We start from the raw sequence: 23,489 nt of genomic DNA, 5'->3' as shown, positions 1-23,489 counted from the left end.
CTTGAAACTTAGTACACATGTTCCTTATGATATGATCTTTCTAATTTTAATGTCAAACTAGAGATTTTTCCCCATTTTCACGGTCCATTGAACATAGAAAATGGTAGTACGGATGGGGCATTCATGTACTAGGGACACATTCTTGTTTTTTTATATATAAACTTGAAAATTTGATAAAAATGAATTATTTCTTAAGAATTGTTACACAAATTAAGAGGATACATTTGCAAAGAAGATATTTCAAATTGTTTTACAAAACCCTGCATGTGTTTATCTTTTGAAACAAAAAATAGTTTAATATGTCTTTTCAAAGAATAGAAAAATGTCCAAGAAACCAAAAATTTAGGTAAATGTCTAAAACTTCGACCCCATTTATCTCTAAATTTTGCACACAAAGATATTTTTTTAAATTACATATTTGAATTGACCAGGTGAAAAATATCTTGTATGCAAATTTTCCCCAAAAAATCACTGTGGGATCAAAACTGTATTATATGCCCATAAGAAAATATAGAAACACTGTGTAACCTAACTTGTTTTCTTGCTATAAGTAAAAAGTAAAAATGTCTTGAAAATTCCTTTATAAAAATTTTTCCTATTTGAGCTATAGATATAAGAAGATGTGGTATGACAATGAGACAACTCTCCATCCAAGTCACAATTTGTAAAAGAAAAATCAGCTATCTCCACTTAAATGGCTAAGTTAAAAAAAATGATTAAAACAAAAACAAATATTTGGTACTTATTAAAACAGTCTTACTAATTCAATTAATCACTTATTTTTCTTTGTTCAAATAAACGGTCTGGCACATTAATTGCCAATTTGTCTCAAAGGAGTAGGATCACAAAGGGTTAAAATTGTCCCTAATATTTTGATGTTTTTCTTAATCCTTTCATGCCGAATGTATCCTTTTGGTACCCCCGTGCCCATGCCGAATGTATCCTTTTGGCACACCGGTGTAGAAGCCGAATGTATCCTTAAGGATGCATAGATTTCTATTTTTAGACGGTCACAGTGCAAACAGTCAAAATAACGTTTAGACATGTTTCTTGGCCCAGTTGCTCCAAAGATGTTATGATAAACACACACTAAATGATTCCATCATTTAGTATCAGGCGTAAAATCACTGTCAAAATATATTTTTTCAAAGATTGCTGAGAAATTATTTTTTTTGTGAAAAACAAAATGGCGGAATAATAAACAATCGTGGTCAGGAGTTTCATTTCGAGTTGAAACATTTAGAAAACTTAACTTGCGGTCATGAAAGTCGTTTACTTGTACAAAAGTAGTGTTTGTAGGTATATTTTGGAGTTGTGAGAAGGATATTTGTAAAACAACCTGAAATCGAGACTTTGATTGTCGTTATCAGGTTCACGACTGTAAATTATTATTTCTCGTTGCCGTTTGACAGTCAACCTTTCATTACCTATTGAATCAGAGTCTTTTATCATCGTTTTAGACACTCTTAGGAGTCTGTAGTGCTACAGGTTTTATTTCTTTTCATTGAAAGGCTGTACTGCAGTATATAGGTCGACAAAACGAAAGTCCACTTTCATTTAAAATATAACTGGATATTGACAAAATTGACAGCTGAGTCTATAAATAGTGCGGTTCATAAAAACATGTGTTGTAACATCTCATAGCTTTATCTTTAACAGAAAAGTAGTTTCCAAAGATGAGACAATATTCTGCAATCTTATTCGTATTTTAATGGAGTATAAATTATTTTCCATGATGTATCTCGTCTGGTGACAGAGGTTTTTAAAAATCTGTTTTTTTTTAATTTAGATATTTCTCCTATTAGTTCAACAGAAAAAAGTACCTTTTCAAAAATGTATGCTTCTTTCAAAAGGCAGATTGTGAGCTTAAATGAACAGTGGACAGTTGTCTCATTGGCAATCATACCACATCTTCTTTTTTATAGTGACCCCTTATTTTTATTTTATTTTTTCTATTAATTATATGATAAAGTTCATATATATAGAAAAATATAGCAAAATCTTATAGTTAGAAAAAAATTGATTCTACCCGCGAATTTGTGTTGTAACGTCAGTTTTGGGCAAATTTTCAATAATTCTTTACAGTTTTTTTGCATAATTTACTTTGGCCGCCACCCATGATACAGATCATTTTTATGTCTAGGGATTCAATGTCATCATTGGCAACTTTTTTTTACCAAACATTTCAGATCCTAAGTTTTTAGTCTGAAAAATGAAAAAAATCATTGTGTTTTGACAATTTAACCAAAATGTGCTGATTCTGAAGCCAAGAATGTATTCTTTACAAAGTTTTAAGGCTTTTGAAATAGATCCATTTAAGAACCAAATTATAGCAATTTTTAAATTTTATGATTAATTTAAATTCAAGGCCATATTTGCTCAAAACTGAACCTTGTCCTTTGCAGATTCAAGTAAAGAACAATACCAATTGTATACTTCTATTTTACAATGCAAGAATTAAGGCTCTATACACTTAATCTACCTTAAAATGACAAAATAAAGTAAAATCTAAATGAAGTTGAAATTCTGGCTAATATGAATATAAGAAGATGTGGTTAGATTGCCAATGAGATGCAATAATGTAGAAATCTTTTTTTTTACATCATGCAGGTCATATGAAAATAAGGAGATTTAGGTGTGATTGCCAAATAGACAACTTTCCCTAAGAGACTAAATGAAAAAAGACAACTTGCATATTATTATAATTGAACACATTTTTTTGTTGTTAGGTACAATGATATCACATCTGAATACATTCAGATAGACTTAGGAGAAACAATGTATGTAGCTGGAATTCGTATTCAGGGCAACCCTAACAAAGATATGTGGGTATCTAAGTTCAGTGTTGCTACAAGTCTTAATGGTCAGACATGGTCCACCATTCAAGATGCTAACCTTGGGTCAGACGCTGTTTTCATTGGAAATCATGACAAAAATACACCAGTTGATGTCATGCTTGATGGTGCTCATGGCAATAATGAAATCCGAACACATTTTGTCAGAATATTGCCTAAAAAATTCAACGGTGGAATTTCACTTAGATTTGAAGTCTTGTCCTGTCGAACACCACCAAGTGAGTTATATTAAAGATAATTTAGATTTGTTAGATTTGATTTTAATCGTTAGTTTATGTATCTTTTTGTAAGGATATTTGCAGAGAAAAAGATTTTAATTTATGCATCATTACAAGGCATCAATCAAAATCCACAGGTCAAAGAATGAGATCTTTTTCAGCTCCATGTTTTTATCATTCTTATCTTCTGAATCTATAAGCAGTTTGTTTTTTAAGCATTGCAAAGTTTGAGAACATTTATTCATTGTATTTTTATAGAAATAACAACAACAGTTGAGGTGACCCCACATACTGGACCGACCATTTCTGGTACCTTAGCCTCACCAGGCACAGGCATGCAGATCATACCTACAGCTCGCCCATTATGTTATGAACCAATGGGAATTGAGAACAGTCTGCATGTTAAGGATTCACAATTAACCAGTTCATCATCTCGAGAAAAGATGACTAATGCACAATATGGACGTCTTCAGAATGCATTTGGATCATGGATTCCTCAGTAAGATTTATACATGTACTGTTATATTTAAAGTCCTAACAATCAGATTCTCTTGACTTTACATGTATATTTCATTATTCAGCCCCATTCTTCTTTTTAGTCAGATTTTAGTCAGATGCTACCCTGATTTAACCTGTCTTTTGTTTTTGTCCACTGGTTTTGTAGTTTACATACTTTGTAGGGTACTTGAGGGCAGATAGCGCTTGACATCTTGCGTAGTAAAGTTTCTTTTTTTTAACTTGCTTCAGTTCCTGTATGCTGGTTCATGTTCTGGATGCCAGTCTGTGCTCCTTTCAATTTGAAATAGGAATAATAAAATGAAGCTCAGGAATGGAAAAATATGTTATACCAATCTTGTTTAAAGGGTATCTACATGTCTGAATCTTCAAAATTGAGTAGCTAGAAATACTACAATTGCTAACATCTTCAATACTAAAAATCATGGTTACCCTTCTATCAATATAAAATGTTATGCCCAAAAATGTCTTACATGTCTTTCCACTCCAACAAGAATGCAATAAGAGAATATTTTGTACTAGATTCAAACATACAAATATTTCGGACCTATATAATATTTCTAAAAACGATGGCAGACATCATCTGTTAACTGAGATATTTTTTTACCTGTCAATGAATAACTTCAAATTTAGGAGGATTACAACAAAATTCCATATTGCAGTCCCAGTATGAAATTATCCAAATTATAATTGCATTCTGTTATTCTAAACAGTTTCCTAAAATTGTTTGCCCTGAAGATCAGAGAAAACAATTTTTTTAAATCAAATAAAGGTTTTGATTTTATAAATATTACAGGCATTCTAAATTATCATGCTGTAAAAAAAAACCTTGGAAATATGTTTTAAATTATAACCAGGTGTGTAAAAATGAAAATATCTGACAAATACAGAGACCTTAATAATAAAGTCCAGGACTGAAATTTGAAATCCTTCCTTATAAAAGACCTAAATATCCTCCAAGGGCAGTTATTAATTGGGATGATATCCTTCCTTATAAAGGACCTAAATATCCTCCAAAGGCAGTCATTAATTGGAGTGATATCATCCTGTGATCCTTCCTTATAAAGGACCTAAATATCCTCCAAAATCAGTAATTAATTGGGGTGATATCCCTCCTTATAAAAGATCTAAATATCCTCAAAAGGCAGTTAAAATCAGTTATTAATTGGAGTGATATCATCCTGTATTCCTTCCTTATAAAGGACATAAATATCCTCAAAAGGCAGTAATTAATTGGAGTGATATCCTTCCTTATAAAGGACCTAAATATCCTCCAAAGGCAGTTATTAATTGGGTTGATATCATCCTGTAATCCATCCTTATAAGGACATAAATATCCTCCAAAATCAGTTATTAATTGGAGTGATATCATCCTGTAATCCTTCCTTATAAAGGACATAAATATCCTCCAAAGGCAGTTATTAATTGGGGTGATATAATCCTGTAATCCTTCCTTATAAAGGACCTAAATATCCTCCAAAGGCAGTTATTAATTGGAGTGATATCCTTCCTTATAAAGGACCTAAATATCCCCGAAAGGCAGTTATTAATTGGAGTAATATCATCCTGTAATCCTTCCTTATAAAGAACCTAAATATCCTCCAAAGGCAGTTATTAATTGGAGTGATATCATCCTGTAATCCTTCCTTATAAAGGACATAACTATCCTCCAAAGGCAGTTATTAATTGGGGTGATATCCTTCCTTATAAAGGACCTACATATCCTCCAAAGGCAGTTATTAATTGAAGTAATATCATCCTGTAATCCTTCCTTATAAAGGACATAACTATCCTCCAAAGGCAGTTATTAATTGGAGTGATATCCTTCCTTATAAAGGACCTAAATATCCTCCAACGGCAGTTATTAATTGTGTGATATCCTTTCTTATAAAGGACATAAATATCCTCCAAAGGCAGTTATTAATTGGAGTGATATCATCCTGTAATCCTTCCTTATAAAGGATATAAATATCCTCCAAAGGCAGTAATTAGTGTTATTCCATATTGGTATTATTTTAGTAGGTTTCTCTATATGAATTGGATTTTGAATAAAAAAGCATATTCACTTGAGAAAGTGTTATTCACCGCGCTAAACGTCACGCGCTTTTACATGCAACGTTATGGTAAAATGTTTCATGTAAAAAAAATTGGTATACGTTTGTCATTAAATACATTTTCTTCTCTCGGAATATGGAATAAAACAATTACTGTCTTCTGTTTCGGTAAATATGGGGTTTTATTGACTTTTGAAAAACTGATATTCACTTCGGCCGTCGGCCTCAGTGAATATCATTTCTCAAAAGTCAATAAAACCGCATATTTACCTCATCAAAAGACAGTAATTGTATAATATCCTTCCTTATAAAGGACCTAAATATCCTCCAAAATCAGTTATTAATTGGAGTGACATCATCCTGTAATCCTTCCTTATAAAGGACATAAATACCCTCCAAAATCAGTTATTAATTAGAGTGATATCATCCTGTAATCCTTCCTTATAAAGGACCTAAATATCCTCCAAAGACAGTTATTAATTGGAGTGATATCATCCTGTAATCCTTCCTTATAAAGGACCTAAATATCCTCCAAAGGCAGTTATTAATTGGAGTAATATCATCCTGTAATCCTTCCTTATAAAGGACATAAATATCCTCGAAAGGCAGTTATTAATTGGGGTGATATCCTTCCTTATAAAGGACCTAAATATCCTCCAAAGACAGTTATTAATTGGAGTGATATCCTTCCTTATAAAGGACCTAAATATCCTCCAAAGGCAGTTATTAATTGGAGTGATATCCTTCCTTATAGAGGACCTACATATCCTCCAAAGGCAGTTATTAATTGGGGTGATATCCTTCCTTACAAAGGACCTAAATATTCTCCAAAATCAGTTATTAATTGGAGTGACATCATCCTGTAATCCTTCCTTATAAAGAAGGACTTAAATATCCTCCAAAGGCAGTTATTAATTGGGGTGATATCCTTAAATTATTATAATAATATAATATTTTATTCAATAAAATATCAAAGCATATTTATAATTACAATACACAATATATACGATACATAGACAATACTAACACATAATATGGTAAAATATACTGGCATTTTATGAGTGCAGTATCCTTAAGTGTATGAAACAATTTGCTGATATTTTATCAGGGATAACCCATGAAAGCTCTAAAGCTTGTTTCCAATGGGGTCCCTTCATGTAAACGGCTTATAGTGTTTGGCATACAAAAAAAGATAACACACAAATTAATATGACATAAAAATTCATATAAAAAGAAATTTATATAAAAATATGATTAATAATATAAAAAGGAGTCTGATGAAGCCGCACTATAACTTTTGGTTAAGTGCTCTTTGACGCTAATTTTGAAATCTTTTATTTTCTTTATTTTTTTAACCTTAATTGGCAACATATTCCAATCTTGTATGCCATTAAAATAAAATGTGTCTTTTTGTTGACTTTTTACTCGAGGAACCCAGAAGTTATATTCACTATTTCGTGTGAAATGGTGATGTAAATGTCTCACCTTTGTAAAATTTGAATACATATAATTTGGACAATGGTGGTAATAAATATTATGTACATGGTTTAATCTCAATTGTTTAACACGATTTTCAATATTAACATAACCAATACTATTCAATACATTATGGTCAACTTTTGATCTATATCCAGTGTTTTTTTTATAAATCTAACACATTTGTTTTGTAATACTTGTAACTTATCTTTATATTTTTTGCTGACACCAGCATACCATGCAGAACAGGCATAGTCAAAATGACATTGAATTAAAGCTGTTACTAAAGTCTTTCTTGATTGTTCTGATAAACATTTTTCCTATCTGTATAGGAACTTCAATCTTGAATTTATCTTTTGAATAATATTATTTAAATTTTTTTCTCCAGAAAGAGAATTATCTATATTAAGGCCTAAATATTTCACACAATTTTGCGAGTAAATTGTGTGATTATTACAAGTAACATCAAAGTTACGAATTTTAGATAATTTACGTTTTGACCCAAACAGAATAGTTTCTGTTTTCCCCAAATGAAGTGATAATTTATTATCAATCAGCCATTTGCTACAAGATTCAAGTTCCTTACCCAGTTTCTCCGATATAACTTCTGGGTTCTTATGAGAGTAAAGTATGGTACTATCATCTGCATATAATAAAATTTTACTTATAGACATGTCATTAACATAATATAGAAATAAAAGTGGTCCTAAAATACTCCCTTGTGGTACTCCACATGTAATATATCTTAAATCAGATTCAGTACCATTAATACTAACTTTTTGTTGTCTATTACATAAATATGATTCAAACCATTTAGTACATTTGACACCCATTTTTTGTAGTTTGTCACACAATATAAGATGGTCGACAGTGTCAAAGGCTTTTTGTAAATCTAACATTATCATTCCAGTATAAAGTCCCTTAGCAGTTTCATTTTTAATATGATCTAACAAATGTATAAGACATGTATCTGTAGAATAAGCAGATCTGAAACCAGATTGTAAATTATAAAGTAGATCATTTTCCACCAGATATTTTTCAAGTTGTGAATATACTGATCTTTCAACAATTTTAGAAACTACAATTAAAATACTGACTGGTCGATAATTTCCGACATCCAGTCTACTATTTTTCTTAAATATAGGACACACTCTAGCTGTTTTCATCTCATCAGGTACTATGCCTGAAGTTATTGACAAGTTAACTATATAAGTAATTGGCTTTGCTAAAATACTTGAGCCATCTCTTAAAAACCTTGATGGTATTCCATCCAATCCAGTACTTTTACTTGGATTGAGTTGTTGTAACTGTTTAAAAATATATTCTTCAGTCACAGGTTTTATTTTAAAATTCAAATCATTACAACAAACAGTGTTGTAAAATTTTTTTAAATATGTCTGTTTTAATATCAAACACTTTTGGAACTGGTGGTAATTTTGATACTAAGTTATTAGCTATAGTTGTAAAAAAGTTATTAAAATAGTTAGCCACTGTATTTGAGTCATGACAGTTCTCATTATCTATATTAAGTACAACTTTACTTTCTCCTTCTGTTTTGTACTGTAACCCATACTTTTAAACTGTTTCCAGATATTTTTTGGATTATTTTTATTTTCTTCTATTTTTTTTTCAAAATATGAAGACTTAGCTTTGTTTACCTCTCTCTGGGTTTTATTTCTGCATTTACAATAATCGTAATAAAAGTGTTTACTATTTGTTTTTTTATATATATTCAAAAGCAGATCTCTTTTTTGAATAAGTTCAATAATTTCAGAAGTCATCCATGGCTCTGTATGTTTTTTTTATTTTAATATCACTTTTAGGAGCTGCTTAATTTAAAATAGAAGAATAAATATCTTTAAATTTTGCCCAAGTTCCATTCACTTCTCTACATAAATATAATTCAGACCAATTAGCATCATTTAATTTTTTACAGAAGTCCTCTTTATTATAATTTTTGGTGGATCTTATTTTGATTAAATTTTCTCCACTATCTAAAATTGTTTTTCTCTCAAATTTTCTAGTAAAATATGTCATAAAATGATCACTAAGTCCAATTGGATTAACACCCGATTGACTGACTCTGTCTTCAGAGTTAGCAATTACATGATCTAATAAAGTTTTACTGTTTTCAGTTATTCTTGTTGGTTCACATAACAATTGCTTCAAATTTGACATTTGTAAAATATTCATATAGTTTTTATATAAAGATGACTTTTTATGTAATAAACATATATTTATATCACCAACAATGTACAATTCATTTAATTGATTTAATTTATTTAATATTTCTTCAAAGTTAATAAGAAAGGACGCCTCTTTTGGTGGTCTGTAAACGGTCCCAATAGTAATCGTCTTGGTCTTTGGTATTAAGATGTCTATCCAGAGGGCCTCAAGTCTGTCGTCGTGAAGATCTTGTCTTGGCGAAAACGCAATGTCCTCCCTGATGAATACACACACCCCTCCACCATTTCTAGATCTGTCTAGTCTCACAATGTTGTATCCTTCAATGTGAATTTCAGCATTTGTTACTGTATTGTCCAGCCATGATTCTGTAATTGAGATTACAGCAGCTTTTGTCTGAGCTGCGACTATTTTAATTTATGACAATTTTGGAAGAAGGGAGCGTGCATTACACTGGATAAAAGGCAGACCCTTACGCTTAAAAAGTCGAAATATATCATCATGGTTTTCACTAGTAGAAATGTTAAAGGATGCTCGAGTGTCCGCAGTATCTTCAGATTGGTAATTTATATGCTTACTGTTGTTAAAAGGTAGATGATGTAGAGAGCAGTTGTCGCAGATATATGAGAAGTCTGTGTTGTTCTTGACATATTCCTCATATTGTTTTTTTGAGATTGTCTTAGTACATTTGACGTGAGACCACTCTTCGCATTGGTCACAGCTGATAGCTTTACTCGTAGCTATTACCCCCTTTTTACAATTTGTGCATGGGTATTTTAGTTGTTTTTTACTGTTTTTGGCGGGCCTGGGTTGTAGTGAATATCTCCGCTCCTCAGTAGAAATAATAATGTTAAAGTTTTGTACGATGGTCTAAATATAAACGGATGTTTATTTTCTGATAATGTTAATTTGGTTATCTCCCCTCGTCTTTGTTTACTTTGGTTACCACCTCGATTTATGGCAGCTAGCAGTTCTGCTGTGCTCCATGATGTTTTTTCGTGAATAATGTTAGAATTTATAAAGTTATAAGACTCATCTTGTCTTTTATACTTCTCACAGTTAGCAATAATGATCAAAAATATTGCAGTCAAGAATGGCCCTGTTGTTCCCGCCATTATACCGGAACTTATAAAGGACCTAAATATCCTCCAAAGGCAGTTATTAATTGGGGTGATATCATCCTGTAATCCTTCCTTATTATGGACCTCAATATCCTCCAAAGACAGTTATTAATTAGGGTGATATCCTTCCTTATAAAGGACCTAAATATCCTCTAAAGGCAGTTATTAATTGGAGTAATATCATCCTGTAATCCTTCCTTATAAAGAACCTCAATATCCTCCAAAGACAGTTATTAATTGGGGTGATATCCTTCCTTATAAAGGACCTAAATATCCTCCAAAGGCAGTTATTAATTGGAGTAATATCATCCTGTAATCCTTCCTTATAAAGGACCTCAATATCCTCCAAAGGCAGTTATTAATTGGGGTGATATCCTTCCTTATAAAGGACCTAAATATCCTCCAAAGGCAGTTATTAATTGGAGTAATATCATCCTGTAAACCTTCCTTATAAAGGACCTAAATATCCTCCAAAGGCAGTTATTAATTGGGGTGATATCATCCTGTAAACCTTCCTTATAAAGGACCTAAATATCCTCCAAAGGCAATTATTAATTGGGGTGATGTCCCTCCTCATAAAGGACCTAAATATCCTCCAAAATCAGTTATTATTTGGAGTGATATCCTTCCTTATAAAGAACCTAAATATCCTCCAAAGGCAGTTATTAATTGGAGTGATATAATTATGTACTCATTCTGTACTTACAGTACTTACTGTATAAAATGAATAAAACAAGAATAAGCTGACAAATAGTCCTTCTTTTTTATGCCCCACCTACGATAGTAGAGGGGCATTATGTTTTCTGGTCTGTGCGTCCGTTCGTCCGTCCGTTCGTTCGTCCGTTCGTTCGTCCGTTCGTCCGTCTGTCCCGCTTCAGGTTAAAGTTTTTGGTCGAGGTAGTTTTTGATGAAGTTGAAGTCCAATCGACTTCAAACTTGGTACACATGTTCCCTATGATATGATCTTTCTAATTTTAATGCCAAATTAGAGATTTTCCCCCAATTTCACGGTCCACTGGACAAAGAAAAATGATAGTGCGAGTGGGGCATTCGTGTACTGAGGACACATTCTTGTTCAAATCAGTAATGAATATAGTTGACATTGGTTTAAAACGTTTTTAAGAACATTTTACTTGTAACAACAACCATAATAGCCCTATTTTTCATATCAAACATTTGCTAAAGAATTTGGCAAGGAATTATTTTTGTCCAGGCTGATAAGGCTGCCATTGATATCATTATTGTCTGACATAGATTCTTTATTGAGGTTCTACTAAAGGAAATCACAAATTCAAAAACATTCCAACTGACTGAATTTTATAGAAAATGACATCGTTAACAAACATTAACTTTTTACTACCACTTTATAACCAGAACCTAATAACATCAAAGTTCCAACTATTTACTGGCTTCTAAAGCTGCAAAAAAAAATCTGTACAAATATAGATTAAATTTGTCTTCAAGCCATTTCTTCACTACTAAACTGTTTGTCTACTTTAATACTAGTACACTTGGTTGGAAAAAAAGTAAAAACCTGAAACTACATTTTTATACGACCGCAAAAAAAATTTTGGTTTGTATATTGGTATCACGTTGTCGTCGTCATCAGCGTCGTCATCAGCGTCCTCCAAAGACAGATGACAGAAGGTTTCCGGATAATAACTTAAGTATAGGTAAATAGAAATCAATAAAATTTTAACACAATGTTAATAACCACAAAAGAAAGGTTGGGATTGATTTTGGGGGTTATGGTTCCAAAGGTTTAGGAAAAAGGGACCTAAAGAAGCCCAAAACAAGCATTTATCTAGTTTCAGGACAATAAGTTGTGTATAAGTATTTCAATTGCTCTGAAATTGTACCACAATGTTTAATACCATAAGTAGAAGGTTTGGATTTATTTTAAGGGTTATGGGGGCAAACAGTCTAGGAATTAAGGGCCAAAAAGGGGACAAAAACAAGCATTTTTCTAGTTTCCGGACAATAACTTGTGTGTAACTGTATGGATCTCTCTGACATTGTACCACAAGATTTCATATAACAAAGGGAAGGCTGGGATTGAGTTTGGGGTTAATTTCCCCGAACATGTAGGAATAAGGGGCTAAAAAAGGAACAAAAAGAAGCATTTTTCTAGTTTACAGACAATAAATTGTGTTTAAGTGTATGGATCTCTATAAATTTTCACAAGAAGGTTCAATACCACTAAAGGAAGGTTGGGATTGATTTTGGGGGTTATGGTCCCAATAGTTTAGGAAAAAGGGGCAAAAAAATAATCATTTATGTAGTTTTCAAACAATAACTTATGTTTAAGTTTATGAATCTCTCTGAAATTAAACCACGTATTTCCATACCATGAAGGGATGGTTAGTATTGACTTTGGGGGGTTATGGCTCAAAATGTTTCAGAACTAGGGGCAAAAAAGTGGAAAAACTAGGTATTTCTGGTCAATGGACAATTAAGACAATTTAAAAGCAGTGTAAGGGAGGTAATTTCTAAAACATTTAACATACAATGTTGGGTATGTTTGAATTAACCTCCCTTAAACTACTTGTATATTATGTATAAAGAAATTTCAGGTTTTGGACACATTGCAAAAAAAAGAGGGGTGCATGGTAGTTGTTTTCATTTAATTTTTTTCAAATTTCTCAAATTCCAAATTTTTGAAAAGTTGAAAGAAGAAATCTTTAATTGCACAATATTGCGCAGTAGATTTGTAAGATCTTGACATTTGTTTTGTGTCAGAAACTCATATTATGTCAAAATTTTTATCGCAATCCAAATACAGAGTGTAACCAGCTTGAATGTTGTGTCGATACTTGCCCCAACTGTTCAGGGTTCGACTTCTGCAGTGGTATAAAGCTGCGCCCTGTGGAGCACCTGGTTTAAAGTTGCACTGGAACTAGTTATTAGTAGAAAGTGAAAATTTCTAAATCTACATAGTGTTTTATTCAATGTCAGTGAATATAATTTTTAAGACTGTGCAAAATGTTGCACTATTATGTTTACAATAACTATAAAGTTAAATTATAATTATTTTTAGTGTAATAGATATTTAAAAAATAGAACTATTGATTTAGAAACAAGCATTTGCATGTATTATTACAATTTGTATTCAATTTAAATCGACAAAAAATAATGATACAATTAAAAAAGTTAATGCATACAAACAATGCATCAGAATTTTGGATGTAAGTTCTAATCAATGCTACATGTATTCTTATCCCATTTCATTTTGAATAAATGATTAACAAAAATTGCAATATTTCAGGTGAATGTATTGAATTTGAATTTCACACCAATAATTAATAATTTCAAAAATTCATTTTCATATTGAAATTATTTCATGGAAGACAAATATGAGTCAAATATAATATTTCTGATGAAATTTCTATTGTCTGTTTTGTTTTCAGCCCAAATGACACAAAACCATGGATTCTTGTTGATATGAAACAACCCAAGCTGATATCTGGTATTATGACACAGGGTAGTGCCAAAGAGGACAAGTGGGTAACCAAATATAAAATCACTTACAGTATGGACGGCTTTACATTCACATCATATAATCCACAAGGAACCCCAATGGAATTCCAAGGAAATCATGACAGAAATACCATCATGAGGCACATTCTGCGACAACCAATCACAGCAAGATTTTTCAAAATCCATCCAATAAATGGAGGTCCAAATGGCTTGGGACTTCGATTTAATCTCCTTGGATGTTACTACTACATACCAGGGATGCACCATCACACAGCATCTATAACTGGTACTAGTAGTGTACCAATTAAAACTGGTACAGATACACATAGTGGTGGTTCTATTATTACAGTGTCTCCAGGAGTGCCAGATCAAGGGAAACCAACACCATCCCCAGGAGCATTACAACAAGGGACACCAACACCAGGCCCAACACCAGGCCATACTTTAGAACCATGTGAGTTGTGTTGATAACAAAGTTACCCACCTATGTAGATATGAAATATCTAAGCCTTTAGGATGAATCATTTTATAATGAATTCAATGATTTTTTGATTTTTTTTAAAGTGATTTGAGAAAGTTCATATATTATTCATTTTTAGCTCACCTGGCCCGCAGGGCCAAGTGAGCTTTTCTCATCACTTGGCTTCCGTCGTCCGTCGTCATCCTGCGTGCGTTGTCATCCTGCGTCAGTCTTCGTTAACTTTTAAAAAAATCTTCTAATCCCCTAGATTGGTAATTTTAAGGAAATTTTGCCGTTTCTGGTTACTATCTTTTTTTTTTTTTTTTTTTTTTTTTTATGATTGTCGGTTTATTTATGGTTTCTCCTTTTCACGGATTGTGTATTATATGTCTCTGGTGTTAATTAACAGTGTGTTTGACACCAAAGCTGTCAAGTGAAGCCATGCACTTAATGGGTCACTTAATTTGACAATTTACATAGCTAGATGAACTTCCTATTCATGGAAGAATTACGAATTTGCCGGTATTTCAAAGGAATATTACTTATGAAATCAATCTCAAGGCTAAGAAATACGGGTGAAATCGAGTCATTTTCGGAATTCCCGGGTTATTTCAATGTCCCGGCGGGTGTTCCCGGTGATCCCTCAGAATTGTGAAAATCTCGGGTCACACCTGCAGAATACGGGTCAGTTGACAGGTATGTATCTAGTTTAAAAAATGTGTCTGATGACCGCACCCGCGAACAAAGATGGCTGACATGGCTAAAAATAGTACAAAGTGTGAAATGCAGTTTTTGGCTCATATCTCTAAAACCAAAGCATTTAGAGCAAATCTGCAGTAAAATTTTTTTTCATTAGGTCAAGATCTATCTGCTCTGAAATTTTTAGACCAATCAGGCAACTTGTTGTTGGGTTGCTGCCCCTGAATTGGTAATTTTAAGAAGATTTTGCAGCTTTTGGTTATTATCTTGAATGTTATTATAGATAGAGATAAACTGTAAACAGCAATAATGTAAAGGAAAGTAAGAGCTACAAATAAGTCACATGACCAAAGTGGTCAATTGACCCCTTAAGGAGTTATTGCCCTTTATAGTCAATTTTAAACAATTTTCATAAATTTTGTAAATTTTTGTAAATTTTTACAAAATATTTTCCACCGCCACCTCTGGGCCAAGTTCATTGTAGGAAGAGATTATTGTAAGCAGCAAGATTGTTCATTGAAGTAAAATCTACAAACACATCACCAACACCTAAACACATTGTCATGAATCCTTCTGTGTCCTTTGCTTAATATGCACATAGACCAAGGTGAGCGACAAAGTTTCTTTAGAGCCTCTAGTTAGTGATTTATATCAATATTTCCTGCCTTATTTGCAGATATCTTACTGTACGTCAGATCTTACATTAAAAAAAAGATGTAAATGCATGTTCATGAGACTGTATACATGTATCCAATTATATTTAAGTCAAAAGTACCAACAAGAGTTCCTAATCCTACAAAAGCAAAAGATAGCCTAACAATAACTAGTTTGAAAGACTGCACTATAATAGTTAAAAGTCTCTACTCTAAAGTAAGGGATACCAACAATACAAGTACAAAAACAAGGAAATTTCCTGCATATGCCATATTTATCTGCATTGCAAACAGGTCTAGTAACTGCTCAACTATGTCCATCAGTCCAAAAGACCTTGGGTAGAAAACTTTTGTTAAATTTTTCTTAGCTCTATCGTTCTATAGTTTTGCTCCTTTACAAATTTTAAAATTGCTGAATTTTTGTTTTCATTCCCTCACTTAAGTTAGCCTCAACCAAATGTTATGAAACTTATACACAATGCGTATTACCAAAAAATACAGATCAAGTTAAAAAAAGTTTGGTTGTGTCACTTTTACTGTTCTAGAGTTAAGCCCCTTTACAAATGGGAAAAAATCAGCAATTTTTCATTTCCATTCTCTAACTCAAGTGTTGGATAGCGTCACTTTTACTGTTCTTCAGTTATGTTCCTTTATAACTTTATATGATATGCAAGCGGGGGCATCATCTGTGTCTTGACACATTCCCCATTTATGGGTTATTATCTTCAATATTATTATAGATAGAGATAAACTGTAAAACAACAAGAATGTCAGTAAGGTAAGATCTACAAATAAGTCAATATGACCCCTGAAGAAGTTATTGCCCTTTAAAGTTAATTTTTCACAATTTTTCGTAAATTTTTGTAATCTTTTACAAAAATCTTCTCTGCAACTACTGGGGCAAATTTAATTAAACTTTGCCACAATCATTATTCTGTGTCTAGTTTAAAAAAAAAAATGTGTCCAATGACCTCACCTGCCAACCAACATGGCCACCATGGCTAAAAATAGAACTTAGCGTCAAAATGCAAGTTTTTTTCTATGATTTTGAAAATTATTATTAATAGATTAAATCTGACACAGCTAAAATGTTCAGAATGTTCAGTTCTACCGATTGTCCAAATACATCAAAATCATCAGTTCTACCTATTGTTCATATACATCAAAATTGTCAGACATTTTCTTGTAGGAGTTATTGCCCTTAAATGACAAATGTTTACCATTTTTTTAAAATTTTTACCTATTATCTTGAAAACTATGATAGATACATAGAATCATTAACTTGCAAAATTGATCATCAAAACAAGTTCATCAAATAATTTGAGATTTTCAAAATCGTCAGCTGACTCCTTATTTGAGTTATTGCCCTTTAATGATAATTTTTATCAATTTTTTGCGTTTTTGCCTAGAAACTTAAATTAAAAGACAAGATCTACCATTAAGACAATGAAGAGGAAATTTCCCGACGTTTCCTTGGAATTATTGCCCTTGAATGAAGATTTTTATCATTTTTTGGGTGTTTTGCCTTACATAATAAAAATTATAATGGATAAATAAACACTATAAATCACAAAAATGAATAGCAAGGCAAGATCTACTAACAAGTCACATTTCGCTGATAAAGGTAGTAGGCTGTCTATTTATAGGAGTGATTGCCCAGCCCTTTAAATAAGGATTTTTTACCCTCTTTTGTGATATGAGCAAAAACTTAGAGAGAAACTAAACAGACTTAATGATCAGCAAATGATCAGCAATACAAGATTAACAATACTGAGATTTTTGTCATGAATTCTATTCTCATCTACAATGTTTAAGAGTGGCCTTTGTTGAATATGCACATAGACCAAGGTGAGCAACACTGGCTCATTAGAACCTCTAGTTTAGCTTACCTGGTGGTAAGACCAAGTGATCTTTTCTCAACACTTGATGTTCTTAGTCTGTCGTCCATTAATGTTGTCCTTTGTCGTCTTCATTGTCTTCCATTAACTTTTACAAAAATCTTCTCTGAAACGACCAGGCTTTAAATTTATGAAAACTTAAAATTGCAAAAATGATCAGCAAGTCATTAGTTCTACAAATAAATCTACACATGGTCTAAATTATCAGTTGACTCTTTATTTGAGTTATTGCTCTTTGATGATGAGTTTTATCATTTTTTTTGCATTTTGCCTTATATGATCAAAAATTTAATAGATAAATAGACACTTTAAATCACAAACATGTATATATGCATATATACCAAAGTGAGCAACACTGGCTCTTTAGAGCCTCTAGTTTGATATTTGCATCAAATAACATTCCAGTATGACACATTAAAAGAGCTGGCCAATTTTCTTCGAAAATGGACAAAAAGGATGTTTTAAAATGCCCTATTACAGTTAAACCTGTATAATCCGGGAGGCTAGGGGAAAGTTAAAAAGGGCTGGTTTGGACAGTGGGTGGGTTTATTCAGGTTTTGGTTTGATAGGATGTTATTAAGGTCAGATATATTTCATTTAAAAGTTCTGTCTCATTTTGAATTTTAAACTGATAAAAAACGTCATCAACTATTTATTAACCCTTACCATGCGGTACCTGTCATATGACGGGCGTACCCAGACCACCGTTATTTGGCTCCAATGGCGTTCCATTTTTTTAGAAGTCAGCTTTATTATATACTTATTTCGAAAGTTATGCATTTTCCCTAAACCTAAGGCTATCTATAGTCATGTTTCTCATGTTTAAATTGCATTTTGATCACAAATACCGACTTGAAAAATTGAAATCGGATGAAACTCAGTTTTCTGGAGGGGTGAGCTTCCCTTCTGTGTCTTACACAGGAAGTTCAGAGGTCTACAACTTGCAAAAATAGTGCAAACCTGCATGCATATATCTACTGATAGTAATTATTTACCAGCATCCCTGGGTCTTCGGGGTCAAGATAAAGGACGAAAAATCGACGCTTTTTGCACCTGATGACCATCTTTGGGGCAAAAATAGTGCAAACCCACATGCATATAACTACTGATCGTAATTATTATTGAAATAAATTTACCTGTACACATATCTATGATCATAAATATGATAAATATGATTAATATTCATTCTTATTTTTGGCTTAAAAAGTATCATATGTTCGGAGATATTTCATCATGAAGATGAGCATCTTGAGAGAAATGCATTAGTCAGTCCATGTACAGAGAGAGAAGAACACTTATTGATTTGCTGAATATTTAATACAAGATATGCCAAAAGAGAAAACAGAAGCTATTGTTGACATAGGGCTTTGTTTCCGCCATCCGTATGACTGAAACTCTATCTACCGCAAGTAACGTACCAGTAATGGAGCAGAAGCATTCTACAGGAATTATTATCAACTGTTTTATGCAGTTCATTCTTCAATGTTTGTCTTTTTGGACAATAAAGGGAAGTTACAAGCTACTACATACATTAAATGGGGAAGTACCCATGCAGCAGCAGTAAGAAGAAAGTATGTTTCAGAAATGGAAACATTTGCCGTGTAAACTGACGGTTCCAAGTCCAAATAAAGGAGGATGGAAGTCATTTTTCTTCTAATTGGCGCAATCGTATGTTTTATTTTTGGCGCAAATGATACCATGTAATTATAAAACAGGTGGCGCAAACGTAGCATTGGAGAAAAATGTTGTGGCGCAAAAGGACGCTTTTTTGGCGCAAACGGATCCCTCCCATGGTTTGCAAGGAGTATTTTTACAAAGAATATAAAGGTGAAAAATGGGACTTCAATTTTCGGCCAGAGTGGACATGAATTTGGTTTATACAGGGCCAGGTTTACCCAGCTTTGACTGTATATGCTTTAACTTATGTAATGAAAAGATGTGAATGTCTGGTTAGCTTTTTACTTTAAATACAGCTTCTTCATTTTTTTCAGTGTGTGCTATAAAGATGGGGATAGAGAACTTCCTAATTGTAGGTAAACCTCAACTGACTGCATCTTCATCTAAAGACAGCCATGCAGGAGCCAGCTATGGTCGTCTTAATGAAGGAGAGAAAAAGCCTACTGCTTGGATTCCATCGTAAGTTAGACCTGCCTTAAAAAAAAAAATTTTTTATTTAAAGACCAATATATTTATGTTTTAAAAATTTGACACATTAAATTGCCTAATGACTAAACATGTTATAAATGAATTAAACAGGAAAAAAACAAAACTAGAATCACATTAAATTCCTAAAAAAAACATATCTTTTATAAATATGAACTAATATGTAAAAATGGTCAGTCCTTCCAAAGAAAAGTTTTTATTTATAGAAATAATTTTGAATAGATCTACATGTATACAGATGTGGATCAAGGATTTTAAAAAAGGCCCCCAGTGCCCCGAAACTAGGCAACATTAGGAGTAGAACATGTAAAAAGTCTTAAGTAGTAACCATATAATACCTTCTAAATCTCTTCATGGCTGGAATGATTTGTTGGCCTTAAATTTTGAAATATATGTTTAATGTAATGAATCAATCTTTAAAGATAAGGTAAAAAAAAGTCTTTCGAAGTGTGGGTGGTAACAATTATGAATTACTAAAAAATTGTCCAATTTAAGTTTTGAATCATCTCTTCTAATTGTTGTTTTTTTGTTTTCTATACATGCTTCAAATCTAACATCTAAAGTACTCTGTGATAAAAACCTTAACCTTCAATATCTTTTTAATAAAAGTTTAATGGGAGATAAGACAGTGTATCCAATGAATATGAGGAATATTTATTAGATTAAATCCCCCTGGAAACATGTTGACAACATCTGGTAATTTAACTTCACAGAGTTTTATTTTAAACTGATGTGTGATTCTTATAAAAATAGACGACTTTTTAAAAGAAAATTAGTATGAGTACTTAGTTTGGACATTTTCATAGCAATTCAAAAATTATGTACACTCACCTTTCAAATCTAAAATGACTCTTTACAATAACAATATGCATTGACATTTTAAGCGCTAGTTCATAATAGCAATGAAGTGGAATTAAGAAATCTTAATTACTTGTAGTAAACATTATTTTATCACTTTGGTGATTTGACTATAGTTCCTCTACAGCTGTGACAGAAGGTGTTTAAAAATTCTAACCAGTTGGACAGTTTGATTTGATGAAACAAATTTCAAATTTACAGTAATATGGTGTCTGTACATGTACTACTGTAATAGAATATTAATTCCAATATTTAAATGTAAGTTTTCATTATTGCAATGTACATCCTGTAATAATTAGCAGTTCTAATACATTGTACTTGACATATAGTGTCAGATACATGTACATTTGTACATGTGTACAATGTAATCAATATGTTAGAAAATAATGTTCAGATTGATCAGTTTTACGGTTGTTTGAAACTTAAAATGCTTTTATTAAATATATGTATCTGTTTACTGTGGATTCCTTTATTTTGGTGGGTTCAAATTTTCGTGGATTGAGGAAAACATGCCTTTTCATGAATATTTGATTTCATGGTTTTGTGAAAGTCAGCATACAAATTTATAGAAAATTTATTATTCGTTGAACTTTTAAATTTGTGGTTCATATGTACCCACAAAATCTACGAAAATTGGTATCCAACGAATAATAATGAATCCACAGAACCATAATGCATGCCTTATATTATTTGATCAAACTACTTTTTACTTTATTTAGACCTCTAGACAAGAACCCATACATTGAAGTGAACTTCTTGGAACCCAAGACAATTACAGGAGTGATGATTCAGGGCCATGGACAGCTTCCACAATGGGTAAAGACATTCACAGTACTCACTAGTACAGATGGAAAGACTTTTAAACCATACAGCAACAAGGAGAATAGCACTACACCAAAGATCTTCCAAGGAAACAAGAACAATACACAGCCAGAAACATACCTCTTTAATCGTAATATTGTGGCTCAATATGTCAGGATCTATCCTGGAGAATACACTGGAGCCCCAGCTATAAGATTTAATCTTTTAGGTTGTAATCCATCAGTAGTTATTACAACTCCAGAACCAACTTTACCACCAGGTGTTACCACTGTATCACCTTCAGTGCCAGCACAGCTCAAACCAACAGCTCATCCAAATCCAGACCAATATATAGCTCCACCAAAAGGTGAAATAACCATTTATATCTTGTTAATGCTTTTACTGATTTTCATAAAACTTTGGTGAATTGTTTTTATCAATTGACGTAAATTTGTTCGTCTGTCCGTCCTTCCATCTGACTCTCCGTCTGTCCCTTATCAAAATATCTTAACAGTAACTCAAAAAAACACTTTTATCCATTTTCATGAAACTTTGGTGAATTGTGAATCTATTGAGGTAAGCTCCCTTTCAGTTTTTATTCTTCAAAAATGCAGGATTTTTGAAGTTTTCATACTATAATTGAAGACTGAATTTGGTTTCATGGAATTTCTTTCTTGAAAACTGAAGATTTATCTTGTATAAAGCATTTATATAACATATATAATATTGGATTAGAAACAAATGAAAATATTCGTATTCTAATGAGACTAGTTATTAAAAAAAAGCTTAAATGGAAATAGACATTAAACATTATTGCCAAAATTTACATACTTATCTATAAGTCTTATAATCATGCATGATTGAAACAGAGTTAAATTAATGACCACTGAAGGTATAGTCTTATGAACGAAGCCCCCCTTTTATATACCTTAGTCCAAATAGAAAATATGATATCTTCTTGTGTCACAAATTCTTCATAGATAAAGAATCAATGTCATTGTCAAAACCAGTGACTAGTTAACAGCTCTTTATCTTTATGGCTGTAGGAGTATATTAATGAAAAACCGTTAAATATTTGCTGAGCCTAGAGAGGGAGTATCCTGCATTGTCCTAATATCCCTAAAGACATAGAAATGAATTTTATAGAATTATGCATAACATTTTGAATTTCAGTTTGTTTGCTGACGATGGGAGTGCAGAGTTCTCTTATTGTTGATAACAAACAAATGACAGCATCATCATCACAAAACACATCAACACCACAAGCCAGTAGAATATATGCAAGTGGCTCATGGATGCCAAGGTAGAAAACAATCATATAATGGTTCCACTTTCACATTTAATTTTCTCCCTCCAAAAACTTTAATTAATATCTGTTCAAATGGCTAGCTGTAGCAATAAGTGCATGGGTAATCCTCAGTTTTTCATTTCAAAATTCAAATTGGCAAACAGAGGCATGAATTATACAGAACTGCAACCAAAAAAGAAAAGAAAATTGATTTGCTAATGTTTGTTTACATTCCACTATTTTGGTTCTTGACAAAAAAGAAATTGTGAATCATTTTAATTATTTTACTTTAATATTTATATGCAATTTTAATTTTAAAATTCCAATATTTACTTATTACATTAATACCAAATATTATTTTCATTAAAAATTTCTGTTTTCTCCTCATAACATTGATTAAAAATTTATAAAATAAAAAACAATAGTTTATTCTATTGGATTTGGTGTTGTAGACTGCTTCCATTTTTTGGCTTAGTGGAAGGTCCTTCAAACACTAAAGTGTTGTTTAAATTAAACAGTATTTAACTAAATTGCCGTACTGTTTTACATTCAAAGTTTCAAACTTTGAAAATAACTATCAAATACAGGATTTACAGGCCATCTCACTTAATTTATTTGCTATTTACACATTCTTATTAGTTTATAAACGACAAGTTTTTATATGACCACAAAAAATTCTGTGGTTGTATATTGGTATCACGTCATCAGCGTCGACATCAGCGTCGTCCAAAGACAATAAATTTAGTATATGTAGAAATCTATGAAATT

The 23,489-nt window shown here is 32.1% G+C and overlaps 1 protein-coding gene across 3 annotated transcripts in view; it reads left to right on the top strand.

Annotated features, from left to right (window-relative positions):
- Window positions 1–23,489, top strand: part of LOC143063644 (uncharacterized) — a 227,862-nt gene that overhangs the window by 68,759 nt on the left and 135,614 nt on the right. For all 3 annotated transcript variants that reach the window (XM_076235897.1, XM_076235896.1, XM_076235895.1), the window contains 6 exons: window positions 2,730–3,073; window positions 3,332–3,572; window positions 13,832–14,355; window positions 19,603–19,747; window positions 21,352–21,800; window positions 22,607–22,736. In XM_076235897.1, coding sequence (XP_076092012.1) covers window positions 2,730–3,073; window positions 3,332–3,572; window positions 13,832–14,355; window positions 19,603–19,747; window positions 21,352–21,800; window positions 22,607–22,736 — 1,833 coding nt within the window. The remainder of the gene's footprint in view (window positions 1–2,729; window positions 3,074–3,331; window positions 3,573–13,831; window positions 14,356–19,602; window positions 19,748–21,351; window positions 21,801–22,606; window positions 22,737–23,489) is intronic.

The sequence above is a fragment of the Mytilus galloprovincialis genome, chromosome 2, assembly GCF_965363235.1.
Source record: "Mytilus galloprovincialis chromosome 2, xbMytGall1.hap1.1, whole genome shotgun sequence".
Lineage (NCBI taxonomy): Eukaryota > Metazoa > Mollusca > Bivalvia > Mytilida > Mytilidae > Mytilus > Mytilus galloprovincialis.
The sequence above is the reverse complement of the archived record's forward strand: the minus strand, read 5'-3'. Positions and strand labels throughout refer to the sequence as shown.